This window comes from Scheffersomyces xylosifermentans (assembly GCF_036884685.1).
Source record: "Scheffersomyces xylosifermentans strain CBS 12540 chromosome Unknown RJT20scaffold_3, whole genome shotgun sequence".
NCBI classification, from domain to species: Eukaryota; Fungi; Ascomycota; class Pichiomycetes; order Serinales; family Debaryomycetaceae; genus Scheffersomyces; species Scheffersomyces xylosifermentans.
In genome coordinates, this window is record NW_027042941.1 from 739,504 (window position 1) to 767,011 (window position 27,508).

Here is a 27,508-nt window from a genome sequence, read left to right on the forward strand (position 1 = left end):
GAACGAGTGAGTCAGTAAAGTGAGAGTGAAGTTTGGAGTTAAGTCTCAGTTAGTAAGTGAGATCTTTGATCGGAGGAAAAAAAATGAGTGAGGGATAAAAAAAAGTGTGGGTCGGGGGATGAACTGTATGGAGTACATCGGCTGAACTATGGAAGAATGTAGGCGAAGGAGATAGGATAGCAAGGAAGCATTCTTTTTCTGTTGAAGTTTCAATACTTAGCTTACTATATGGGCAAAGATGCGGGAATTCGGAAATAGGCAATTGTACAAGGTGAAAGTGCGCGAAAAGTTGTGTTGAACGAGTTGAAATGGCATGGTTCCTGTGGTGTTAGCGTTAAAATGGATGCTCTCCTGATAGTTCTCTTCAGTGGTGCATATACCTTTGATTCGTTCTCCGAATACGGGGACATGATATTTATTGGAAAGCTACGAGACAAATGGTTGGACATTTAAAGTTGAAAAATTGGCTAATAGTGAATTATGTGCCCAGCTCACTTTTGGCCCCCAGCCTCAGTTTTTTTTTCCTTTCTCCTTGATTATTGGAAGTTAGGTGATATCTTTTTGATCTACTAACGAATGTTCTACTAACAAGAAATCCAATCATCTGTTTTTACGACCCCACATTTTCTCACGTGATTACAAATGAGATTGCAAACTTGGATATAATTGCAACACTTGGATCGAAGTCGCTAATATTGAAAAGAAAGGTTGACTATAGGCTCACAAGGAAGTGGACAGGATAGTTAGATATGTTTGAATTTTGCAATGTGATGTTTTTCTATTTTCTACGAGAAGGAGAAGAAGAAGAAAGAGATTATATAAAATTGCTGACAGCGATGACCGAGGAGACCTTCTAAATACCAATTGTTATGAGACTTTTACACATAACTTAGATTTTACTTGATTCTGATTTTTTCCTGTGATCTAGCAGCTTGGTAACATCTCAGAGGTTCTCATCATTTTGTTTAAGTTTTAATAATATGCCATTTTAGAGCGTGCTGCAAGTTTCGCTGAGGACGTGGTAAGCCTCCGACATCAGTGAATCATGGTACAGAATGAAATCACACAATGGTAAGGGAAATAATCCATAATAGCAGCAAGGGAGAACGTGTTGAAATTTTGCAACGGGCTATACAAATTCATATAGCACAACCCTTCGAAGCATGCTTGCAATTAACTGCACATTTGTAAAACATAGATCTAGAATGCAATTTCACCTATTCGCAAACATTTACTTTCACTGACTCCTTCTTTCACTCCTTCACTTACTCCTTCTTTCACTGCGAACATTACCCTCACGTCACTAATGTACCTCTCGCATTTTTGCATTGTCTATGCTACGGTCTTCTCTGCCTCACAATACTTCAAACACAACTGCAAAAATATCATTCGCGCCCCTGCAGCAACCATCTATTTGAAACGCGAAAGAGAAATATGCGGAGTATGAAGTACTTTTTTTTCGTGTTCTGTCTACAAGCGTGTTTGAGATTCTGTACCTGTTGTTTCACCTTGATGAAATATGTATTTGGAGACTCCGTAAAATATCTATATGTAAAATGGGGCAGATCAATGCCAGAGAAGTGAATGAAACCAAAAAATAACCCAAAACTGAAAAAAATGAAGAACCGTAACGAATGACATGAGGAGTATGTTGGAAATCCAACAGACTATGACGATGATAATGTGATGATGTAACGACAACGAAAAGCCTAGTAATTGTAGGCATAACACATTGGTTGAGAGTTGTTGTGGTTCAAAGACTTCAACAACTTGTTCAACTCGATCTCTTCCTTCAAAGCGGTCATTTCTATGATAGGATCCACAGTGTCGGAGGATCTAGGCATGGAAACAGACTTGCTTGGGGATGTAGATGCATACGAGTAAACAGAGCCAGCATCATTCATGAGCGAACTGGTGGAGTTCACGGAAGAAATTGAAGATGTGGACGTCTGTCTGTAGTGGGACTTTGGTTGGATAGAACCTGGAGTCAAGTATGATGTAGGTGATGTAGAGGAAACACTTGAGCGAGGAGATCTGGAAGTATTCATTTCCATAGGAGACAACAAAGCTGTTGTAGATCCAGATGGAGAAACCGATGAAGATCTAGAAGAAGATGGGGAGGAGTTAATAGATGCGCTGTCGGTAGACATATATTGTTGTTGCATCTCTTCGACTTCTCTTCTTTGCTTGGATAAGAATTTTCTCATCTTCGAAGACTGGATCAAATCGTACTTAATTGGTTCCAAGAAGCTCAGCAAAGCGCTGCACATCTCTTCGTTGCTGATTTTCATGTCCCAGTTCAATAAGTAAAGTAATTGTCTTTCCATCAAGTTGATGTCCTTGCTGGAGAACAAACCGTCGGTATATTTGGCCCAGTGAATGTTCTTTGGAGAAGAATCGTTATGGAACTTGGAAGATAAGATCAAGCAGCTGAGAAGAATTCTGTGTCTTGTACATGGCAAACCTTGGGCGTTCTTTGGTAACTTGGTCTTGAGACGGTTCAAGTAGACAAGAGTAGCCATCAAAGTACCGGTGTAGACATTGGTGTAACGAACCAATCTTGTCAAGAAAGTCATTAATGAAGGCAATGGCTTTTCAGTTGAGTTAACTGAGTATGTAGAAGTTTTGGTGTCCTTACATGGAATGACTTGCAAAGTTGATACCACGATTTTGTGGACCATGTCCTGGTTAACAGGAGTGTTAATGAACATGTTCAAAGCCTTCAAATCAATAGCAGATACCATAGTGACTGGTGTATGTATGTATGTATGTATATGAATCTAAAATAGATGCAAATATAAATGAACAAGCTGAATTCTTGTTCTTGATAGAAATGCGAGTGAATGAATTTACTGGAGAACAAATCTATAGGAACTGCTTCAACTTAAGGAATGGAGAACTCTATATATTTATACATCTTCATCTTCAATATAACTGTATTATTAAAGTCTGCATCAACCTACTTGAAATATTTTTCAGCCAAGTTTAAGGTGCTGCTGCTGGCGTCCTAAAACGGCATAAATTAGATACGCGAAACATGGACAAATATGGTACGTGCCAGATAATACTGTCTCTGGCGACGGTGGTGTTTGACATTGTGTGTACTACCGAGTCAAGGCGGTGCAGAATCGAAGTAAGGAGGCAGTAGTATATTTGTGTGGTACCGTGTATTGTACCTTTGAGACGATCACCACAACGATGAAGAGGAAAATTCACGCGATATTTGTGTAATAAACGTCTTGGTGTTCAAGGGGGTGTCCTACAGCTGGCTCCGGACTAAAGCTGCAGATGTACGACGCAATAAACCGTGTCGGTGGTGCATAGAAAGACAGACGTTTGTACTGTCCTCAGCGCTGTGGAGGTAAGTGTTGTAATGTACAATCCACGAGAAACTGATCTTTATACTGGGCGAAGGAACAAAACAAGTACACTAATGAGTTGAGAAGAAATTGAGGCCCAGACTCTTCATGGTGATGCCAGGAAAAGTGTGTAATCTTCACGAGAATTTTGCTGGTTGGTATCTGGCTTATTGCCCAGCCTCCATATAGTTTTTTCCTGCGAAAATGTGTGATAAAGACTCTGTATTGTGGGGACTACTGATAGAAAGCTCGTATATAGAGGATTAAACATAGTATATACATAAGTACCTTTCAACTATTCTCTCGAAGTTCAATAAAAACTATATGAACCTTTGTATTTGCGCTCATTGTTAACTATCGGTATTGTTTATGTCTAGGACACCAATCCTCAAGATGATGAAGACTCGACTCAACTAACTAACTGATGCAAAACCATGTATCCATCTAAACAGTAAGCGAGAGTAACTAGCATATGAATATTTACAGTATCCAGTTCACACAAAAGTCAGAGCCATGCACAAATACAAGTGAAAACTTCGCCAGAGTATGCAATCGAATCTAGCGAGAGATACATTGTTCTAGATTTAGTCACTAAAGCAGACCTATATCAGTTCTGTGGTACCGAACATTACAGCAAACTTCCCGTGTGATACAGTACTTGGAACGGCGTAGGCTCCTGTTGTAGACCAACGATACCGTGCTATTCCAGGTAGCACACCTTGCGAAGGAGGTCTGCAAGAAAGGAGAGAAAGGTGGTGGTTTCCTGCGACTGGATGCAAATTCAAGTGGAAAAAAGCGTACTTCACTGAAATAGTGTACATGGACGCAACTCACTCCTAACTTTAAGCCATTGTCTAGCCTTCAGGCGAGTATCTTGGTTCGTCCTGTAAACCATCCTTCTACATTTATCTTGAGCCCCCTCCTTAAAAATATTTGCACTTTTAAGATCTCCTTGTTAAATTCGCGGTAATAAAAAAAAGAAGCGCGTTTGACGTTGGATTGTTGCCTCAGGCAACTCCTATTATCGTCTAACGAAAGGACTAATACAAGGTCTGAATATTCTATTATTGTACTCAAGAAATAATTGATAATGCTGGTAATTGTTTGAAAAGAGCATTCTTCTTTAAATTGTATCAATTTATACCAATTAGTACTAATTTTGACACATATCACTTTACTATTTACAGCAGTTGACGAGAACGCGAAGAAAGTTCATAATTACAATGAGCCGCTCCATGGAACGGATAAAAATCTCGAGACGATCGGGAGATATTATGAACTATTTTCAAATACCGACGTTCAATTTAGCCGCATTGGGAAGGTCTGAAATGGTTCAATCTCTTGTATATCTGCTATCTGCTCTAAACATTAGCAAGACCGGGCTTTACTTTACTTCGATTATAATAATAGAATTAGCTAAGCACTATTCTATCAAATTACTACCCCTTATATTCAATCACCAGGATTAAATCTCCTATTCTCTTCCAAGATCTTTAGTCATAAGGATAACCATACTGCCATCTCTTTTTCTTCTTGAGTGCACCCAAAGCTGTATGAGTGGTCATATAATACCTGCTACCTGGAATGGTGGTTAGTTTCACAAAAATTACGTAATCACTATACATCAAACACATAACGTATTGAATTAAGCTCATCTATTCACTAACACTTAATGGAAAACTGTTGTAGGGCTAAACATGGTAACTTTCCGAAGCCATTGTTTGCTCTTCCAGACTGAATGGTGGTGGCGGTGGCAGATTTTCTCTTCTCTGGTGGCAGATTTTCTCTTCTCTTGTCTGTTACAGTTAGAGGAATGTTACTGTATCATTTTCGCTTGGGCTTGTCTCAATTCTGCAGCTTCTGTTCCGCATATTTTCCGTCCCGCTTTGCAACCATTTACTACGGTTAGATGATGACATCCAGTCAGTGCAGTGCTGCAAAATCAACGTTGACTTGGAAGTAGAATAGTCTCAGCGGGAATACTTTATATTATCCGAAAGTTGCTTCCTTTCGTATATAAGTAACTTGTTTTCTACACTTGTTGTCACTTTTTTCCCTTGCTATCCAACAATAAGATATACTAACGTTGGTAAAACAAATTCGATATGGCTCAGGTAGGAAAAACTTACTTCATTATAGGTGCCAACCGTGGTATCGGTTTCAACTTGGCCAAAAGTTACAGCGAAGAGAATCCACATAATGTTGTTTTAGCAACAGCAAGAAACGTGGAATGTGCAACTGAGTTGCAAAACTTAGCTAAGCAAAACAAAAATGTTTTTATTGTTCAACTTGACATTGCAGATTCCAATTCTATTGATAAGCTTGACGCCCAAATTTCCACTTTAACTGATGGTATTGATGTATTTATATCAAATGCTGGTGTTGCAAATGCGTACACAACTGTTTTTGATGCTCCAAAGAAAGTTTGAGAAGAGCATTACACAACAAATGCATTAGGTCCAATTTTGCTCCTTCAGAAGATCTACAAGTTTCTTTTGAAGAGGGAAACCAGAAAGGTCATATTTATTTCCACTGCCGGAGCTTCAATTACTGGATTCTTCCCTGTCTCTTCAAGTGCGTATGGACAATCCAAGGCTGCCCTTAACTACTCCGTTAAAGAGTTAAGTTTTGAACTTGAACCTGAAAACTTCATAGTCGTTGCTGTTCACCCAGGAACTGTTTCCATTGACTTAGGAACAACAGGCATTTCTCAGCTAAAGAAAAATAGACCAGAATTGGCTGAAACATTAGATTCGTTGGTGATTTCACCTAATGAGAGCATTTCGGGCTTGAAAAAGCTCTTCGACAGCTTGGAGAAAAAGCACAATGGCTTCTTTTGGAGTTACGATGGAAGCGAGATTCCATTCTAAACCATCAGCTTGTACCTTTGAGAGAGATTAGTGATATAAGTGATCATAGTAGAAATACAGATTTGTGTTATCGCCTAGTTACTTGGAGTGAAATCTACAATAAATTATTCCATTTCAATTTATTTAAAAGTCTTTTCAAAAAGTAATATCAGAAATTTGGGTATACTGGGTCTGTCATGCGTTTGAGTACTCAGACTGGTGCACAGCGTTTTGTCGTCACTTAGAACTCCTTGTAAAGAACTTTATTCGTAAAATAAAATGGTATCTCACTACACATAATAGCACTCTCATTCAAGGTCGTAATATAAGTTAACAATGCAATTTCAGTATGACATGCATCACTAAAGTACGTTACAACCGTGAATAAGAATCTTTATGTAATTCCTAATGAAGATAATAAAGAATAGTGGTGAGCTTTAACAATAAAACAGTGGTCATTGATCCTCTTTTATACTTCAGCAGAAAAATTTTCATTTCTCAAGAAAATACTTTTGTGGAACATTAAAGTGTTACCCGGCGTTTGATCTGGATTCTCAACCCTCGTAAAGCTGCAAAATATTGCTACCATTCAACGCTTTGGTCACGTTACTTCAAAGGTAATAAAGTAGTTAAGAAACAGCTACATGAAATCAAGAAATATACTCTATTAAGTCTAAATCTCATACATTTTCAAATAATGGTTGATCTACCAATTCTCATCTTGTCCATCACGAAGACCAAGTAATTGAGCAATAGGCAAAATATTAAATAAATCTATAGGGTAAACGTCTGCAGTTGTCAACTCATCACCTGGTAGCTGACCCAATACGTTAGAGCCATTATTGGCGTTTGCATTTAAACTCTCTGGGCTTAATGGATTCAACATTGGAGTTGGAATTGACAAGTTCATAGGAGTCAAAGAAGCTCCGTCAACAGAACTTCTTCTACGAGAAGGAGGGAAGTTTGCATTATCGTTTCCTGTAGCTCCAGTTCCGGGAGCACCAGTAGCAGCACCAGCATTATTACCGGCCGTCTTTGAATTACCATTGCTGCTACTATCATGCTTCATTGCTGCCATTTGAAACCACAATTTATCAATTTCAACATTCTCAAGAAATTGATAATCTTCAAATTCAGAATTGTTAAAAGATTCAACAGAAGAGGGATTTCCTCCGGTGGGCACTGAAATTGGTGATCGACTTGCGCCAGCCTGAAATTCATCAGGAGGAGCAACTGGATTGTCTGTGGTCATATCTCCGAACTTGTCACCAGAGTGTGCCAATCCAATATCTTCATCATTGAAGTCGTTAAACTCTCCAGAAGCATTGAAGATCTTAGTTTTACTGAATTTCTTGAGTGGAGTTTCACATATTATGGACAACTCACTAATTTGGTCCAGATTAATATCTATGAAAGGTTCATAGGTGCTTTCCTCGGTGTATTTATAAAAATCCTCACCAATAACCATTTTCAATAAAAATGAATGGGCTTTAGTCACTCTCCAGGCATAATAATAGCGCTGACTTAATCTTGACATAGCTGCAATACTGAATTGCGTAATCTTTTCCAATATCTTCGAAAGTTTGCACAACTTCGCAAATTTCAATTTGTATACGTAATTGTTTCTCAAATTTAAGCTGTGGTCCTCGTGTTGCTTTGTGTGGTAGATGGTACAGTTCAAACGAACCAAGATGGCCAAACTTATTTGTGTAGTTTTATGTATCATCGTTTCCACCGTGGGGTTTAAAATCAAGTCAGCTGTTTCCCCAAAATTAATGTGATTATTTGCAATCAAAGGGAAAAAGGAAGGTACAAACTCTCCGCAAATAATGGAAAATATCTTCTTCACATAAAAGTAAGAAAAGTCATAGTTTTTCTTTCTCTCATAGTAAAGGTAGAAGTGGAAATAAATTGTTAGGAGAAATCCTTTCATGTTGATATAGTTCTTACATTTCATAGTTTTCACAAAAGGATATAAGTAATTATCCAGCTGGAATGGAACCAAGAAATATCGTAATGTTCCATAATGATCGTTGAGGTGTACTTCGAAATCATTCAATAAGTTCGTTAAATGAGACATCTTCACTTTCTGTCGTATATCCAAACAAGCATCTAAAATCGCAGTGAGTTTATAATAATACTTTTCAAAGTAAGCAAATGTACTTATGACATTCTTTTCCATCTCGATGTCAGAAATGTTTTCATTACCTTTCTTATAATACGGTAATTTTGTATCATAGTAACTTTCTCTAATAGTCAATGGATTACCATATTGGTAGGCTTGGATCAAATCATTTATGATCAAGAAAAACCAGATCTTTCTTCCCAAATTATTTACTTTGTTGTCATTACAGACATCTGGGAAATTATCAGGTTCTCTATTGATTCCCATAGAATATGCCATCTGCACTAGCATTCCATTAAAAATTTGGGAGTCACCACCATCCGCACCATCACCATCTTCTGGGGCAAACATATGATACAAACGCATGAAATAGGCACATTGAAGGACAACCATGCTTGATTTCCGGAGCAACTCGAACTGATCGAGACATAATTGTGCAACGTCTATCACATCTATGTTAATGGGATTAGATAAAAGATACTTAAGCTCTTGTGCGGCTGGGGAAGGGTCGGTGGTATTCAAGTTGTCTTGATTAACTCCTCTTCTATTAGAGAAAAGTGCAAGGTAAGAAAACCTCAATATGATTAAAAGAATACCGATGTTGGCCAAATCCAATCTTTTCTCAATCTTTAAATCAGTTAAATGGTCATCAACATAATCTTCGGGGCCCAAAATTCTGGCCATCTCGAGTTTGAAGTAGTCTTCATCGATGAATGGCATAAATGGATATACATGAAGGAAAAACTTGTTGATCAAGGTCCATACTACTTTTTGTTTAGGTAAGATTATCTTGATCTTCTCGATGAGCTGCAATTCCCTATCCATTTTACCTTCATATAAAGTTAACCCAAGTGAAATTGCATGTTTATTCATCTGACTTCTCTGCTCCTCGAGATGGCCCATTTTTTCACAATTTTCAATGCACTTCTCATGTGGGACATCATTCAGGCTGACGTTTCCTTCAGCAATATCACTCAATTTGGTCTTGTTGCCATTATTTCGCATATCACTGACTTTCATAACATTACCATACAATCTTAAATCATTATATCCATCTCTATCTATGGCCTTTTCCCTGAATATGGACTCTTGATCATCTTTTTCAACTTTCTTCGTTTCTCCAGGCATTATCGTAGTAAATTGCTCCGAAGCAGTATTGTAACTTTGAATTTCAGAATTTAATGGCGGAGCAGGAGCAGATCTCTCCATTTTCTCAATTGCTCGTACACGGTCATACTTTTTGGTCATCATGAACTTCCAGAGATCTTTTAAGCCAGGGTCCTTTTTCATTATTGAAAGCCAAGCAAATGGTCCATAGTTCATTCTTCTTGCAGCATCACGAATATGGATAGGTGTGTATCCTTCATACATATTGATAGTTTCTTCGCTTGAGGCGTATGGGTTAATACCTACATAGGTTGGGTTCTTTTCGGGATTATACTGGAAGTCTTCCCAATGCAAGTTAAAATGTTGTTCTGGACCACGAATTTCATGATGCTGGCCAACTTGTATAGGTGGTAGTTGAATTGGAACGTTAGTAGTCTTTGTTCTTGCTCTGGAAATTGGGTACTTTGGTAAATTCGAAAGAGGAGAGTACGAATTAGGTGTTGCAGAATGGACATGAATGTGTGGGTTCACCAGGTGTGATGTGTTAGCTGTATTATGCGAAAGCTCTGACTGAACTGAGTAGCCTGAGTGGTTAGAGGACTGACTGGAATGACTGGATCTGCTGGAAGCAACACTATGGTTTTGCGCCATCGACGTTGGAGACGTCAGTATCGTAGCTCCTTTTGAAGATCCATTATCTTTATGTAACGATGATTCGATCTCCCTAATTTTACTCTTAAGCATATCTAACTGTGACTGCACCTCCGGAGGTGCTGGAGGACTGACGTTTTGCGAAACATGGAATGACGATTGTAGGCCACCATTATTAGTGGGTGGAGATGGGACTATTGGAGCACTGAATCGCTGTACAGAAAATGATGGAAGCACTCCTGACCCAGTTGGAGCTCGTTCGGATTTTGGACCGTCCACTTGACTGAATACGTGGGTGTTGTGGCTGTTGCCAGATCCAGTGATAGCTACTGGTTCTGACCATATGGGATCTGGGTATTCACAAAGGTGAACTACGTTATATTTGGTACAAGACGAGCAAGGTCTTCCTCTATCACATTTGACTTTCCTTTTTTTACAGTAAGTACAACTCAAGGAGAGTCTGTTTCTCTTCTTCGATTGGCCGGAGCCCAGATCCGAATCTGTCATTGCCTGGAGTTAGTGAAAGAGGAGTATTCGTAATATGAAGTGGTTGTAAAATCGGTTTTATAGCCTGAATTGTATGGCGGCAATATATCGAGATTAGTGTGTCTATCTGCAGAATGTTATAGCCGAGGCCTGCTTGGGATAAGGGTTTTAATTAGAGATATCTCCTAGTACTTAAGTTCTATCTATTGATGAGAGAACAAGTGACCAAAGTTTTAACTTTCTAACCTGTTAATTATTTTCAAAAAATGTTAGTAGTGGAATTTGTTGTTGTTATATATTATGACTAGTGTGTACCTTAAATTATGGTGAAATCTTTTGCTGTATCTGTTTATACAGTTCCTAAGTAAGACGAAAGTTTGTGAGCCTCTTCAATGTAGACGAGAGCCGTGCCTTGTTAGTATAAACACATTTTAAAAGGGTATGCATTGGTTTGGTTGTTGGGTTCAGAGGTTAGTCACGACTCGTTCTCTAACGTCTTAGAAAACCGTGACGCTATCTGGGGTGCTATTCTGGAACCATCGAGCACAACTATAAGTGACTATAGATGAAACTTTCTTCGCAGTTAAGTCCTAAAATGGAAATGCCATTATCTGTCATACGTCGGAAATAACTTCTGTTCGAGACATGAAGATGCCTTGTTCCATTAGATATACAAAGCCACATCTAACTATCGGTTAGTAAAAGCCGTGACCGTTGAGGTTTCTTTGCATGTTGAAATATGCCAAAGCTTCGTTAACTGTCATGGGACTCTAAGATTTCACTGGTAGCCAAGAAAATAGATCTCTAAATCGTACCTTGCAATATAGTTCATCTCAAAATATGCATATAAGCTAACTTCATTATTTAAGGCTTCTCCAGAAAAACATAATTTACACAAACCAGGGTGTGTCGAATACTCGTTCTACAGCAGTATATCTTTACAAATTCTCTTTATGTGTGCGAATAGATCTTCTTAGTGCGACTTTTAATGTTTGCTAAACTATATACGTTAACTATATACGTTCTCTTTATACCCCAGATTTAATTATTATAAATTGTACAAGAGCATAAAGAAAGTCACCACCGCTAGATGTATGTTTGATTAGTCCAGCTTTCACAGACATCTGTTCCTTAGCTCGTAAGCTCTCCTTATTTATGTCTCGAAAGCGTGGAATTCTTTGGTGACATGTTTTTGTTTTTGGTGAAATTGAAAGTCTTTTATGTTTCTTGGAGTCGATTACTCCAGCCTGATCCTTGTCCCATGCCACATTTCGCTCATTTACAATGTTCTTCAAATGCTTAGACATCTATGCTCTCCAAATCTCCGTACATATTAAACAATTTCAAGAGATCCTCTGTTTGAACATTTTGATGGGCGAAGAATTCGAACTCGCCATTTCCTGGGTTGGTGAAAGCTAGTGACGAACTGTCGATAGTGTCAGGAGACGACTGGGTACTAGAGTTCATATTCGACATAGGAGCTGCCATATTTCCAAGCGACATCGAGTCAAAATTACTTTGGGATATTTGTTCTGTAGACGGTATGCTCTGTGTGTTCAGCTGATCGCTGGGTTTTGCGTTAGCCATAAAGTTATTGGATATTGAAGACGCCATGTTGGGCACCGAGAGTTTTGGATTCTTGTAAGATTCGGAGTTGGTCTGGTTAGCTCTCTTAGCAAGCTTTTTCTTGAGTTCTTCCTCCTTAGCAGCCCGAAAGTCTTCACACAATTTACAGAGATGATGTAACTCTGAATTGGTGAAGAATTCAAGCATATTTGTACCTTTGTGGAAAAACTTCAGGTTGTACATTGTTGTCTCAAAAAATGCATGAGGATTCTCCATGCACTGCTTCAAAACGAAGTAAGTCATCACGTACAACTTATATGAATTCATATACGTGCGACTCAACTTACGGAAATTGCCCACAAAGAGCTCCGCTTCTACCAATACCAACAGGAATAACTTGTCAATAACTTCCAACCGGGGCTGCAAGCTGTGATCAGTTACTATGGCTTTAGTAAGATCCATTTTGTAGTGCAATAATCTAACGAAAAATGAAGCCAAGAAAGAATGCGTTTTGATCATACAGCGCTCATTTGAAGCAGTTAAGACGTAGTCATAGTGCCTTCCGAATAGCTCCACTGAGTTATCCAAGACAAATGACATAATGTAAACCAATTGGACGACACTCTTGATATAAATCTTGAAAAGTTCAATGCCTGCGTTCATTGAAGGAGTTTTTGACTCATTGTACTCATTTTCGTAATGAATTGCAATCATATAATACATGCACGACAAGTTTGTCCGCAATTGTATGAAGGTACAGTACTTTATCACCTTCAAATAGCTCTCTTCGTGTTCTGGAGAGTTGATATCATGGGTTGCCAGCGATGCTGGTTTACATATGTAATCCTTAAAAAAGTCTTTCCCAAAGAAGTCAAAGAAAATCTTTTCTAGGTGGTTTGTTTCATACAAAATATCCACCACTTTTGGTTTGTTTCTAACGTTGTTGATTTTATTCACGATGGATCTATAGCTGTCACAAATAGTTTCAATTCTTTGGATAGTGTCATTTAAGAATCCGGTCCTATCGTCCATGTAATGGGGTAATGCCACATCTACAAAATCTTTGTTGATAACATTTGGAGAACTTCCGGAATGAATAGCTGAAACAGCATCATTTGTTGCCAAGAAGTTCCAAAGTGCTCTCCAGGTCTTAATGAGGGGTTCTCTTGTACTAATAGATTCATGAGCCTCGTAACAGGTAGGGTCCCTGTTCAAACCAATAGAATAAGCATGTCTGAATGCTACTCCTAGAAGGATGTTGGAATCCGCTCCTCCAATTCCATGGCAATCCTCTGGTGATACCTGACGATAGAAGTATAAAATAGCCATACTTTGGACGTGCCTGAATGAGGATTTGGCTTCTATTAATTCACCACTTATGCAAAGATTTACAATAGTCACGAATTCCTCTGGATTTAATCGCTTCATATCCTTTATCATTCTTCGTTCGTCGCTACTATATTGATTATTGGCAGGATCATTATGAATCAAACTCATATAGCCCAAACGTAGAACTAACAAGAATATTCCCATTACATGGAGGTCATTCTCGCTTTCGATCGATACCTGAGTGTAGTACTCGTGGTTAAAATCAGGAAAGTGCTCTAGTATCTTGCCTATATCCAATAAAAGCGAGTTTTCATCTACCACAGGCACAAAGGGATGGACAAACTTAAAGAATCGACAGAAGAGCATGAACATATTCAACTTATTCGGTAAAATATCCAGAACTGTCTTCTCTACAAGCCTATAGTAGTCTTGTCTAGTCTTTTTGCCATTGTATAAGGAACCAAGTCCAGGTAGAATTTGAGGAAGCACTTTGTTGCGTTTGTGTTTCTCCTTAGAGTATTTTGGAAGTTGGATGCTTGGAGACTGCTCGGACTGTAATTGCGGAACTGATGTCTTGTGCTGGTGGTCAGGTGTACTAGCTTCCTGCTGTATATTTACATGCAATTTCACGTCTTCCTCTCCTTTCACCTTTATCTTAGGATCAACAGTAATATCCTGTTCGGCTTCTGCAATTTCTTCGTCTCCCTCTCCCTCTGTCTTTCCATCTTCTTCATTATCAGTGCTGCTAGCATCGTTGTCTCTGCTTACAGCTATTTTTGTAACTATTAATGCATCGTCTTCGACAACCATTTCATCCTGATCAGCATCAATATCTTTTCTAGGATCAGATTCCGAAATAATGGAACTGGGTGACGTATTCATAGATCCGGTGGAGGCCAATGTATCGATTCTTTGACGTTTTTGTCCAGGAGAAGGCACCGAGGTATCGTGTCCGCTAGTTGCATTAACATCAACAACGCTGGACGAACAACTGCTTGTTCCACCATTAACATGATGACGTTTCTTGGGTTTGTCTAATCGCATAAATTTCGCCATTCCTCCGGTTTTGAAAAGGAAAATCGCATAATTACGAAGGATCTTGATGAACATGTCACTTTTAGTTAAACCAATATACGAAAGAGTTCCCTGATGCTGCCATAAAGTTCCTTCTAAGTTAAGCGAATAACTGGCATTTGTGAATACATTGATCTTATCGTCGGGATTCACTTGAAGTGACGAGTTTGGACCAAGGGGGATTGAAACAAGTTTCGAGGACAGAAATGAAGAAGATTGTTGAGGTCCTAGGCCAGGAACAAATGGAGGTTGGTTTGAAATGGAGCTCATGGATACGTTACTTTCCGTAGGGGAGTAAGCAAACTGAAGTGCCCCAGAGGAAGAAATGGATGCTGAATGAGGTGCGGGCAACTGCGTTGTATGGCCGTAGAGGTTTGTAGGAGTAGGGCTTATACCCGTGTTTGTAGTGGAAGCCGTGGAGAGTGGGTTGTCGCTGTTGAGACCACTTTGAGTTGCCGTTGGAGTCGTTCCATTCATTGTGCTGACATTGCTATCAAAGCCTGCTCCGTTCGTCCCATGATGGCTGTTATTATTGTTGTTGTTGTTAGCATTGTGACTGCGTTCTTGAGGTGACACGAACAGATTATCACTCTGCTCGGAAACTGGATATGGGAAAGAAGGTGGCTGATTTTGGCCACCTTGGTTTGGTGGAGGTGGTGGTGGCGGCTGCTGCTTAAAGTGAGCGTTTTGATTGGGGTTTGAGTAGTCAAGTACTTGCGATATTGGTCCGGGGCCCATCTGATGAGCTCCTGGCTGTTGCTGTTGGTGTAGCTGGGAAGGTGGGCCATGATTGACGTGGGGTCCATGGGGTCCGTGTGGGGGCAACTGATGTAATATAGGTGGGGGCGGACCGTGTCCAGGAGGAGGATTTTGCCCTTGTGGTGGGTAGTACTGGTGTGGAGGAGGACCCACTGGTTGTTCGGGGATGTGATGAATATGGCTGGGGATCGGATCGGAGTCCAATGTATCATTTTCATAGAAGCACAAGTGAGCTATGGACTTCTTTTTACAGGAACCACAGATGGGCTTGACTCTGTCACATTTGGACTTTCTCTTGCGGCACACAGAACAGGAGGCCGGTACTCTATGTCGTTTTTTGTATGGTAATTCCATTATTGTTGTGATTGCTGGTTGTAGGTATTAGTATCAGGATATGGAAACAATTCGAACGAAAGCGTTATTGGCAGCAGTGTGCGATGGCAGTCGGTGGAATAAAAAAGAATAAGGTTTTATAATAATACCACCAAGAAGAATAATAGAACAAAATTCTCAAGTATGCAATCGAATGGTGACCACAAGTGCAGCGAAAGCTTCTGTTCTCGAAATGTGGGTGAAAACTCCGTGATGAATGGTTGAGAAACGAGATGGTTTAGTCAGAAAATACCGAGGCCGTCCAACCTAAGGTTAAGCCGAAGTGGTTAATCCCACCACTGGAATGTGTAGATAGTGATAAAATATTATCGACAAAGGTGGCGGCAATGCCTAGAATAATACTGCTAGCGTATTAATAATTTGAAATACTAGGAATCCAGATGGACCGAGTACTACCAAAAGGATTTACACTCACACAAATAATATATTCCTACCAGTTAGTTTGGGAGAGTCAGCAAAGTATCGTTCTTTGTGGATTCAGTAAGGGCTGCGAACTGCCAGTACGAAGGCGGACTTTGGGGAGGAAATGGTACTGACTCCTGGATGTGAGAACAATAACGGATGCGGTATGTAGATACGATAGCACCAGGAAGGACTCACGGTGTCGGAAAGCGAATATCTTTGTTTTAGACAGAGAAGAAATATTCGAGGTGCCGACAAATAAAATAATGAATGTGTGATATCAACCTTTTTGCCTGGCCAAAACAAACAACCTCTCAGTGTTCACTGTCTTGCTGCCGGTGTAGTGTGGAGAAATACGGCTTAGAATCGTGATGGAGAAAAAAGTGTTTCCGTGGGCAAGTGCCGTGGAGATAATAGTGGGGGGGGGTGGGGGGGGGGACAGGAAAATACAGCAGATATATAAAAAAAACCTTAATAAAAGGTTTTCGTTCGCTAACTTCAGGCTACTTCGAGGACAGAGATACCAAACGTCAGGATTACACCTCTTCTTTATGCTGATTACTTGGAACCTCAGATTTTCACTTACGTCTCGGAAAGAGCTGCGCGGCTATTCTCTTGAGCCCGCCAAATCTGCACTGGTACAGGACGAGGACACTGTTGGTGCTTACAGTGAAATCGTAGTCTAGAAGCAAGTCTGTGACTACAATGCAATTACGGCAATTGTATGTATACTGTACAAAAATCAGGGAGACCCTCTGTTTGACAGACTACAGGGCTCTATATATATTCTATATCAACTTGAGTCGTTCTCGCACTCATTAATACATATACATATACATATAGACAGACGTCATACATACAGTCCACCGAAATATTACAAAATATTATTGTTGTTCTACGGGTCTTTGTCAGGACAAGCTTCTATCGATTGTTTAGTCCTTGAGCTGTAAAATATTCTTGGGAGCTATCATGGAAACTTCGAAGTTATGAAATTTGGACGAGATGACCTCGGGGGGTCTTGGGCAATAGTTTGGTAAAACTGGTGCCAAGTTGGCTCATCATCAAATTTTACCTTTGAGGCGAATCTCAATTTATTTTCACATGCAATTTTAACAATAGTAAACTAAGGGCTTGAGAATGTATTCGAGTCAGACAAGTCTCATTTACGAAGCGGTAAGCATCAAGTCCCAAAATGACCACATTGGTCGATAATATTCGCAATAATTCCATTTGTGCTTCCGAAGTCCTGCTACTCCGGGACATGCTGTCTTATTTTTTTTTATATTTGCATCATAGTTTCATCTACTCAAGGTACTGGGTCTTCAAATAACACCTCCCACATTCATTGTCTACGTACAGTGCCTCTTTGAGAACTTTTCACTACAGAAAAAAGGAACCCTTGCATTATCTTCGCAGTATTTTATAATTCACGGTTTTACATATACGCAAGTGGATGCAATTTGGAGTTGTTCTAAGCATCGTTTACTGTAGTTATGGTGACTAGACCTTCGTTGTTCACACCGACTGAGATGCTACTGGTGGTAGGCCGGCTTCGCTCTCTCGCCATGGACTTTGCCTGTTGCCAAAATTCCATCGGAGTCCTAAATTGCCTCTTTGGTATACCGGGTGCTACCCTCCGATTCGGAACAAGTCAAAGTTATAAACGACATCTGCAACAACATAGAAGAAGGCGAAATCCCACGCATCAGAGAAGATTGCACCCAGCACATCTTGTTTGCTTACAATCAGAGGAACGAATGGTGGGCTCACAATTTATATTCTCCTAACGGCTCCTGTCAAACGCCGCAAGGAATTATGGTTGCCAAATTATTCCTTGCCAATGGATCATCCACCAAGCGCTTCGGTGAATATATTCATGCATTTATTGAAATTATCTCAATCGATGTACCTTGCACAACGACCTGCACTTCGGGTTTTAAACCACCATGTCTGTTTTATAGCTTGATATAGTTAACGAATATACATCGCGTATGCTGAAATTACCTATGTTTAATTAATACCGCCAAGTGCCCTATTGGGAAGGTGATTTGGCTACAGGCGGATGTTCACATTACGAATTTGTTGGTGGCTTTCGGAGAACTAGAAACTTCTCCTGAGTGTCAAACACTCCAGTAACTCCAGCGACTGTGTCAGCTATAGATGTAACTGAATGTTTAAAACAAGACAATGAACAATCGTTCATTTACCTTCCTCCTCGAGAAGTGATATGTTTTGTGCTCCGTATGCACTGACATTTCTGTTCTGAAGCTGCGATTTTGGGGCAATTCCTTGCAGGAGCTGATCTCGTACAGACCAAATATCACACACACTGCCATACAAGATTTGGAGCGATGTGCAGATGCCCAACCCTTGATCCTACAAGTCTAGGGAGTATTCTGGTTACTGAAGTGATCTAGACTAACAAGGTACCACAATATTGGATCTTGGCAAATGCGTATGTAGATACTATCCATGAATGCAAGCAGATGATTGATGTGAGACAATAAAGATATGGGAAAAGATTATGGAGAATCCCGGTATGGTCGTTTTTGTTGGCAACCATATCAACTAAGTTTCAACGTCGGTGGCTATGGACGCAAGAGTTGCTGGTGTGTGCCTCAATGAATCTTCTTTGTTAATTGAGTAACTGTTTCCGCCTTTAAGTCACGCTTCTTAGGATTACGAGTCAAATATCCAATAGTATTTAGTCTAAAATCAAGGTTTTCCGAGGATCAGGAGTTCTCGTGCAATAACGGCTCGTAAATCTCCAGATATAACCTTTCGTATTGACCAGTGAGTTTTCTGTTTCCACATAAAAGTGCTACATGACTTGAAAATACGGGCTCTTACCGTATTCCTATTTACAATTGGCACAATGAGTATATTTTACGATATTTTACAGCTTGCAATATTATTCATAAAATTCTGAAGATGATAGAACGAAACCGAAATAATAGAAAACTACGACTCTCACTAAAAAAAAGGTGTACAGCCAGATGATATACTTAGGGATCCAACAACATGCAAGGAGAACTTTCACACGCCAATTGACTGGATTGTTCCGGTTACCATCAAGGATACATGAGACAATTTGCGAAGTATCACCTACTGCAGTTAGCCGAAAAGCCAGACAACCACTCACTAGTAAATGCATAATTCAACATCTCTGCCCGTTTGGGGACTGTGAACACCAGCAAATTACCAAAACGAACTTGGGCAACACTAAACATAGTGGTACGTCAAACCATCGCAAATCTGTTTTTAGTTCCTGTACTCAATAAAGCTTTCCAAATGGATACAAATGGACAGTCCTTGGTTGTGTCATTTTGTTAAGTAATCCCACACCAAATATTTCTGCCGCGTTTTGGCGTTTTTGACATAGCACTGTAAAAATCCTTTTGGGACGCGTTGTTTATGAATACAATTTAACTTGCATTCCAAATGAAGAGCTGGAGTCTTCAGGTCAAGAGTGTGGATTTCACTAATGGCAATGAGCGTCTCCGATACTGAACTCGAGAATACATATTACGATGCCGCTGATGAAGAACTACAAGATTTTATAGTTTTTGACGAAGAGGAGGAACAAAGAAATGACAAAATATCTTCTAAGGAAAACGCAGTTGAAGAGTATGACGATAGTAATGGTAGTGAGACGTACGAGGAAGAACAGGAGGATAGAATTGCCACCATGACGGCGACGTTAAGACCAAACGAAACCCAAACTCTGAAACTCTTGAGGGCACACATCTCTGTCTTGGTGTCAGCATTGGGTGGTCCAGATCATACTTCCAATTTGACCCCTCCACCATATAAGTTAGGGCATGATGCACTTGCGTGCTTGAAAGATTTGAAAAGATGGATCAAGTCTGTAGATGACAAAAACCATAGTTACGAAGTGGCTTTGGCTTGTGCTGACTCGGGGTTGTTAATAAATGATTTGATTGTAATACTTTGTCAATGGGAGTCTCAGAACAAGAAGAAACAGGATATAAGGAATAAACGGATAACGGAAAAGATAATGTTAGCCAGTTTGGAGCTACTTGTTTTGTTGACTTGGTCAGTTGACTTGATAGCAGATCTGTCAAATAATCAAAAATTGCTTTACTACGATGTTAAGAAAGCGCAACTAAAGTATAAAAAGGCAATTCTCACTTATAATAAGGGACAAACTTTAAAGGCCGTCATACGATTGGTTTTACCTACGATTTCCAAAGAAAAACTTGATCGTGAACCAAGAGACAATGCCATTCTTCGGTTGGTCCTCTTCTTTTTCAGGAACATCTTATACATCGAACCACCAAGCTCTTCCATATCCATGAAGAATCATAAGTCTGTAGTTGTGTCAGACAATATGCCCGAAGGAGTATCATTGGACGATATTTCGCTCAATTCCACAATTGCTGCATTCAACAGGAATAAAGTTTTGACCCTTCTATTGACAATCTCAAGTAATATTGGAACAGAATTTGATAAGGAATTCCTTGGTCCAACTTGTTTGGAATGTACTCATTTAATTCTCAAAGGTGTAGATCCTATTGATATCTTGAAAATAAAGGAATTCCGGGCTCCTACTGAAATCAACAATCCAAATAATGCTTCCCAACCTTTGAAGTCCGTTTCAACTACTGCTGGAATGCAGTTGCAGGATTTGCTCAAGCAAGAATCGAAGAGGAAAAATGGCCAAACCCAAAGTCTATCAAGCAGGCATGGTCGCTTTGGTTCGTTGCTTTCGATCAGAGGAAGTGATTCTACGTCGTATGTAGTGTCTGGCCAAGAAGCATTGATTAACGCTGAGCATACAATGGATAGGCTTGACAAATCGAAGCAATGGAAGAATCGAATGGCTTTCAAATACGACTCTGACGAGTATACCACCTCTACGGGATCCGTATATTTGCATGATAGTGGTGCTAGCATCCTACACGAATTTGTAGAACTGTTCCTCGCCGGTGGGTGTTTTAATAATCTAATTGAATCAGTTGCATCTATTTTCACAGGTAACTCTGAATCTGTTTTGCAAAGAGAATATGAAGCAGCTACATTTTTTATGACCATTGCATGGTTTTTCCAATATAAGCGGGAGAAGAATTTACTTTATGCTTCAAAATCTAAGAATTTGCATCCCATTCAAGACGATGACGACAAGCTTGATTTTGGATCAATTGGAGCAGGCCTAAGTGAAATCAATTTCATTTTGCTAATTGGATACTTCAGAGACTCGTTCACAAGCAGAAATTGGAACTCATTACATGTGGCTATGATATGTTTCATGGAATTACTTCTAATTTCCAACTCCGTGTTTGCGAGAGAGAGAGCATTTGACGATAGTGAAAATACACAAGATGAGATTGATCGGGAATTGGCAGAAGGTATCATAAGAAAGCTCTTTTCTTTCAATGATTTCTTGAATATTCTTGTGCATATTCCTCAGACAGCATCGAAACACTCGCCTGATTATCTAAAAGTAACTATATCGATGGTTCACATTATGCTCAAATCGTTCGAAAACTTCGCAAAAGAGGATATTAAATTATACATTCAAACAAAAAGAAAAATGTCCAAACGAAACATGCCAAGAGTAAATGATCTTGATAAGAATACAGAGGACTCTTTGAGAGATCAAATAGAAGGTTCTGACAACGAAGATCTCGACAAAAGAGTTAGTGAAGTTACAAGAGAGAGACAGTTAGATTTCAAAGCGACAGAGGTGAGATTTTTCCATACTGCTACTGTTTCAACGTATATCGAATACTTGTCCAGATATGAGGACTTATCTCATGAAGAAATCAAGCGATGCCTTGTATTCTTCCACAGACTATTCGTCATCCGGAAAGATTTCACTGGCTTGTATCGGTTGGATTTCATGCAAATATTGCACAAATTGAGAGACTTCCTACCAATTGCCACAAGTATAAGAAAGAGTGTGGACGAGTTCATTACATATTTCATGAAGAAGTTTAAGGTTGCTTTGGAAAGGTTCCCAAATCCTATCGAAATTTTGTTTCCGAGATTTGAAGATGCTCTGTTGAAGACATATTTGGCTACAGGTGAATTGTACATCGTACCGGAACGTGAATATAAAGCACCGGCAACTGCAAAGAAACTAGAGTTTATAAACAAATTTACTGACGATGAAAAATTCAAGATCTTGGTAAGTACTCTTTATTTACATGACCTTCAGGAATTGACTAATTGGGTTATAGAAGAGTTAGACCGTATTTTAGCTATCAGATTGTTGGACAAAGATGCCATAGTTGAACTAATTGCCAATGAAAGAAACAGGCGCTACATTATCACAAATTCATATTTGCGATTGATGTTGGAGTTAATTGGCTTCGATTTAGTTTTCAACTTAAGTGAATTATGCGAATTGCCTAGGTATATATCTGCTGAAAAGATTTCGAGAGATTTAGAATCGATAAAGAAATGGAATGCAGAGCAGCCAGTTATTTTCGAGGATAACAAAGAACCTTCCTACTTCTTAAGAAGCGCCGAAAGAGATTACAACTACGACGATGGAGAAGATGATGATGACGAAGAAGATGAATCTATTGCCTTTGTTGCTGAAGCTGACCCAAGTAGTAGGAGAAACAACGGTAGTGAGCTTGATAATTTAGATGAAATGGAAAGGGCTTTAGAAGGCAGAACTCATACATCTTCAAATCTAAAGAAAGGGCAAGCTGTAAGAAAGAAATCAGACTGGAAGAGGCAGAAGTCGCCTAAAAAGAAATCGAAAGGAAGTCTACGCCCTCCTAGATCATTCAATGTGGACTCGGATGATGAGAAAGATAAGCAGATTAAATCATCTGAGAGAGTTGACCTGGCTGATGATGAATCCGATGACGAAGAGTTTTTCCAAAGGGAAGAACGTTTGCGACAACTCTTGAATGCTTCTGGAGGGATCGTTAATGCTCAGCAATTGGCAGAGTTCAAAAAAACATGGGCAAGGTTGGAATCAGGAGGAAGCAAAGAAACAGCTGAATCCGTTTCTCAAGCTATACGAGAAGTCTCAACAATTTCTGCGAAGACTGCGTCTCCTTCGCAGGATGATCCTCTTGGAGAGGCATCAGAAACGGCTGAAGATAGTATTTTGTTCAGCTCTCAAAATTCCATTTTAGAAACTGGTGGAGATTCTCAAAAATCCGATATTAATGCTACGGCCAAACCCAAGAGATCGCGAATTCCTGATGAGGAAGACGAAGTAGATGATATCTCTTACACTGAAGGAGTTACCAACTACTTGAGTGCCGAAGAAGGAGAAGATGAAGAAGAAATAGAAGAAGCGTACACAACAGGCCCAAGTCGGAAAAAGAGATTGATAATTAGCGATGATGAAGATGAATAGTTTATATTCGATATTTCAGATAAACTTACTTTCTAATTAATGCCAAAATAATTTGTATAAGAAATACACAAATATGTACCTTAAACGACACTACTTTCAATTTGAAGGCGGTTAATCGTCCACACAGTGTCCACCCGAGGTATCTTTAAGACTCGTCCGGATGCTCATAAATGACGAGATGAACATTACGGCGAAGCCAAATATTATACAAGTAATGCTGGGAAATGCTTTCCAAAGGAGAAACTTTCTTTTATCTTGCTTTCCAGCATTCTTATAATCAATGCCGTCCCATGAAAGCTTGAGGTAGCATAATGGCGGAATAATGTAAGCCATCAATGAAGCTGAAGTTGCGCCAATGAGTTCCAAAATCATGCCTAGATTACAAGTGAATAAGGAAACAGCCATGGACGAAAATACGAGTACTGTAGTAATGATGAAGTGCTGTCTCGAATCGAGTTCAAGGTTTGCCGTACTCCCGCTTTCGTCAGTCAACACTATATCCTTAAGGACGTCCCTGACGACAAAGATCTCCAATGGAAATGTGGTTAGCATGTTCAATCCAAAGCAAAATCTTGCAACGTTAATCCAGTTATCGTCGCTTTTGAAATTGTTTAAGATATTACCCTTGGTATTGTCGCCGAAGTTCAACAAGCCGCAAATACCCATCACCAAACAGCAAACCATGGACACTCCACAAGAGATGTGTGTTAACTTTGCAAACTTCTTCAACGTCGCGTTCTTCATGCTTTGATATATGAGAATGGTGTTATGGTGACAAACCAATGCAAAAGAAATAACTGAAATACCCTGGAAAATATTGAAGTTGACCGTCCATTCTAACGTGGTCAATTTGGCTTTCAAAGATGGATCCACAAATGGAGCCCTTGCTACAGTGAGAACCACGATGATCAACATTCCTACCAATGCGAACCCCGAGGCTTTTGCCAATTTCGAGATATCTCTATTAAGGGATAATGGATATGAAATGCAAGTGGTGAAAAGTACAATAATCGAATTACGCTTGAAGAGCCATCCAACGATAGACTCCGATCCCCAAACAGACTTCGGAATAAATGCTTTCAAAACGTGAGGAATGGTATCCCCTATGATGACGCAGAAGGCCATACAGCCACCATATGCAAAAGAACTTATGGCGAAGAGCAAAAGAATCTTGCCATATTTACCGTAGCAGTAGTTGACTGTGTCTTGGTAGGATTTTGTTTGGGACAAGTGTGAATTGATGACGATCAACCTTAGAGTCCAGTCGATTAACATCGTAAGGAATACCATAACGATAATGCCACCAATGAGACCACTATTTCGAAAAGCAAACGGCTGGCCGATGATACCGGCGCCAAGAATAGAATTGGCCATGTTCATGAATGCCATTCTCATGGAAGAACGGCCCGTTTCGGGTTCTTCTTCAGTATCTTCAACAATGTCCAATTCATAGTCGAAGGAATTTATCGCCTGTAATTCGAATTGGTCGACATCCATGTTGAAGTCGTCGTTGACGTCATTGAGCTCGTTTTGGCTGCTTTCATTGTGTTCCTGGTGATCTGTGTTGAAGTGAGACGGTGGTGGAGGCTTTGGGGTTGGTGTTGATGCTGAGGGGGGAGAACCTACACCACTATCTGGATCCGATTGCGGTATCTGTGTGTAGGGCTGTTTGCTATTCTTACTAGCAGCTGATGACATGGTTCTGTGGCGGCATGTGTATTCTTACTGCCTTACTAACAACCAATCCTGTTGTTTATGGTTGTGTTGATTTATCAGATTTACAACATTACGAACAAATGGTGATGAAAAGTGTGCATACTCCGAAACCAAAAGAAGAAGGAAGGGAATGAGGAAATGCGTGAAGTGAAGAGCACAGTAAAGAGAACGAGAAGATCTGTAGATCAAAAGATACTGTAGAGGGAAAAAGAAGGAGGCGGCGCGTGTACGAAGAGAGAAAGAAGACATTGACTTTAATAAGAAGGAAAACACGAAGAACGAGAGAGCAGAGAGAGCAGAGAGAGCAGAGAGAGCAGAGAGAGCAGAGAGAAGAGAGGAAAAGAGAAAAGGAAAAGAGATTCTTTTGCTTAGAGAAGGGGGAATATCGTGATTCGTCTTGGTTATATATCTATATCTATATCTATATCTTTTCTTATTTCCTATTTCTTATTTCTAGACATCACGATCTGTGATTGATATTACAAAGAAGGTTGCAAGACACTTGGTTGAATAGTCCTATCGTTTCTTCTTTTGTATTGATTCTGCTGTGAATTAAAAAGAATCATAAGAACAGATCTTGAAAAGAATAATATATAGAGATTGTTCCCTGCGTTTCTTATCCAACTCACCCCCAATGCTCAAACCAGTGGGTCAGGATCTATCTTCTCTGTCCTCTCAGCAGATTGTTTGTGGTCTCTGCAATGAATCGGCCTCGAAATATACATGCCCCAAATGTCAAGTGCTATATTGCTCTTTAGCATGCTATAAGTCTAAGAAGCATGAGTCTTGTTCGGAACAGTTCTTCAAATCCAGCATAGAAACAGAGTTGAAACAGCCTCTGACTATTCTAGAACAAGAAATTCAGGTCCAAGAACAAAAGAAGCTCATTCATACACTCAGTAAGTATTCGGAGGAATCAACTCATTCAAGAGATGGAAAAGGAAATCCTAAGCAACAATCAAGAACCAAGCCCAAGCTCAATGCCTTCTCCAGGGCCAGATCCAAAACTACACGAGCTCCGTCCCAATGGAAATACGTCCCTGCAAAGGCTACGGCAGAACAAATTAGAAACCTAGAGAAAAAGTTTGGTGCCAAAGATATCCATGAGCTTAATGAGAAGTTTCGTGATTCTGCTATTGACGAATTTACTTCATCTTCTGAAGACCGTCCCTTGACAACTGAAGAAGAGAAGGAATTGCAGCAATTAGTGGAGAGTGCACCTACGGAATTGTTACTTAAGGCACTTTCGCCAGAACAGAGGCGAGATTTTGAGAATTTGATTAAAAAGGGAAACTACGAATTCATAGATGATGAGGACGAGGAAGACAACGAGGAAGATGAACATGAATACCATTGGGATCATAATGACTCTTCATAATACGCCTAAAAGCTACACCATTTCGAGAGCTCTATTCTTTGATGATGATTATGTAATATTCCGGCAAATTGTATCTTCACTATTATGTAATCATGAAGCTCATCAGAAACTTTTTTATAAAGCGATATTAAATATTTCACAACCTTTATTTCAAGAGGAATAAGACCTACACCATATTAATTGTATATAAAGAAACAATATGGCATTTGATAGAGGAATCAGCAGAGGAGGAAGAGGTGCAAGAGGTGGTTCTCGAGGCGGACGAGGTGGTAGCAGAGGAGGTTCTAGGGGTGGTTACTCTGGACCAAGAGGTTCTTACAGTGGTGGCAGAGGAGAAAGAGGTGGATCACGAGGCGGTAGAGGTGGTTTTGTTGCAAAGCAACCGTTCGGACGTGAGGCTAAATCACACGAAATCAAAAAGGCATTGGTTCATAGAGCTAGATTGAGAAAAAATTATTTCAAGTTGTTGGACAAAGAAGGCCTTAGCACCACTGGTGGGGAAGAAGAAGGATCACAGGACGGAAATGATAGCGACGACGAAAGAAATCACGATGACGAAGAAGAGGATATAGGAGAGTCCAGCGCACCTTCGAGAAGACCCGTGATTCATGAATCCAGAAAGCAAGAGAAGAAGCCCTTGAACTTTGCAGAAAGAGCGAGAATAGCCAAAGAGAGAAAGGAACAAAACAGGAAAGATCAATTACAAGCTGTTAAAGATAGACGCGAAACGATGCAAAGAAAATTAAAGGAAAGAGAGAGAAAAAAGGAGAAGTTGTCGCAAACCACCAGAACTGGGCAGCCACTCATGGGCCCAAGAATCAACAATTTATTAGATAAAATCAAGAAAGACCTTGAATAGATGCTCAGTGAGCTTTCTCGAAAGCTTTCTTTAAACATTGAGCAAACACACAGTCACATCCAGCATTTTAATTCGTTTGTCTACTAATAACAATTTTCATTAAAATAGCA

The 27,508-nt window shown here is 39.7% G+C and overlaps 8 protein-coding genes across 8 annotated transcripts; 4 read left to right on the forward strand and 4 right to left on the reverse strand. All coding sequences in view use genetic code 12, as the record gives it.

The window, feature by feature from the left end:
* Positions 1-1,709: 1,709 nt before the first annotated feature.
* On the reverse strand, positions 1,710-2,744 carry PCL1 (Pcl1p; the record flags this gene model as incomplete). The annotated part of the gene is made up of 1 exon (XM_064918282.1): positions 1,710-2,744. One exon carries the CDS (start codon positions 2,742-2,744, stop codon positions 1,710-1,712), a length of 1,035 nt encoding a protein of 344 aa, XP_064774938.1.
* Positions 2,745-5,464: 2,720 nt separating this feature from the next.
* RJT20DRAFT_144881 (SDR family oxidoreductase) lies at positions 5,465-6,229 on the forward strand (the record flags this gene model as incomplete). The annotated part of the gene is made up of 2 exons (XM_064918760.1): positions 5,465-5,782; positions 5,837-6,229. The coding sequence occupies 2 exons, from the start codon at positions 5,465-5,467 to the stop codon at positions 6,227-6,229; spliced, it is 711 nt and encodes a 236-aa protein (XP_064774939.1).
* A 620-nt stretch (positions 6,230-6,849) lies between these two features.
* On the reverse strand, positions 6,850-10,598 carry ZCF14 (Zcf14p; the record flags this gene model as incomplete). The annotated part of the gene is made up of 4 exons (XM_064915844.1): positions 6,850-9,260; positions 9,348-9,808; positions 10,076-10,213; positions 10,376-10,598. 4 exons carry the CDS (start codon positions 10,596-10,598, stop codon positions 6,915-6,917), a joined length of 3,168 nt encoding a protein of 1,055 aa, XP_064774940.1. The 3' UTR covers positions 6,850-6,914.
* A 1,278-nt stretch (positions 10,599-11,876) lies between these two features.
* ZCF13 (Zcf13p) lies at positions 11,877-15,659 on the reverse strand (the record flags this gene model as incomplete). The annotated part of the gene is made up of 4 exons (XM_064921508.1): positions 11,877-12,093; positions 12,187-13,979; positions 14,121-14,897; positions 15,123-15,659. 4 exons carry the CDS (start codon positions 15,657-15,659, stop codon positions 11,877-11,879), a joined length of 3,324 nt encoding a protein of 1,107 aa, XP_064774941.1.
* A 3,824-nt stretch (positions 15,660-19,483) lies between these two features.
* YBL053 (Ybl053p) lies at positions 19,484-23,501 on the forward strand. Its single transcript, XM_064919800.1, has one exon. It carries the CDS (start codon positions 19,585-19,587, stop codon positions 23,443-23,445), a length of 3,861 nt encoding a protein of 1,286 aa, XP_064774942.1. The 5' UTR covers positions 19,484-19,584; the 3' UTR covers positions 23,446-23,501.
* RJT20DRAFT_126940 (uncharacterized protein) lies at positions 23,473-25,339 on the reverse strand. The gene has a single exon (XM_064916872.1). The coding sequence runs from the start codon at positions 25,141-25,143 to the stop codon at positions 23,557-23,559; it is 1,587 nt and encodes a 528-aa protein (XP_064774943.1). The 5' UTR covers positions 25,144-25,339; the 3' UTR covers positions 23,473-23,556.
* Positions 25,340-25,469: 130 nt separating this feature from the next.
* RJT20DRAFT_35044 (zinc finger HIT domain-containing protein) lies at positions 25,470-26,639 on the forward strand. The gene has a single exon (XM_064919801.1). The coding sequence runs from the start codon at positions 25,796-25,798 to the stop codon at positions 26,537-26,539; it is 744 nt and encodes a 247-aa protein (XP_064774944.1). The 5' UTR covers positions 25,470-25,795; the 3' UTR covers positions 26,540-26,639.
* Positions 26,640-27,497, forward strand: FYV5 (Fyv5p). Its single transcript, XM_064919802.1, has one exon. It carries the CDS (start codon positions 26,739-26,741, stop codon positions 27,396-27,398), a length of 660 nt encoding a protein of 219 aa, XP_064774945.1. The 5' UTR covers positions 26,640-26,738; the 3' UTR covers positions 27,399-27,497.
* The last annotated feature ends 11 nt before the right edge of the window (positions 27,498-27,508 follow it).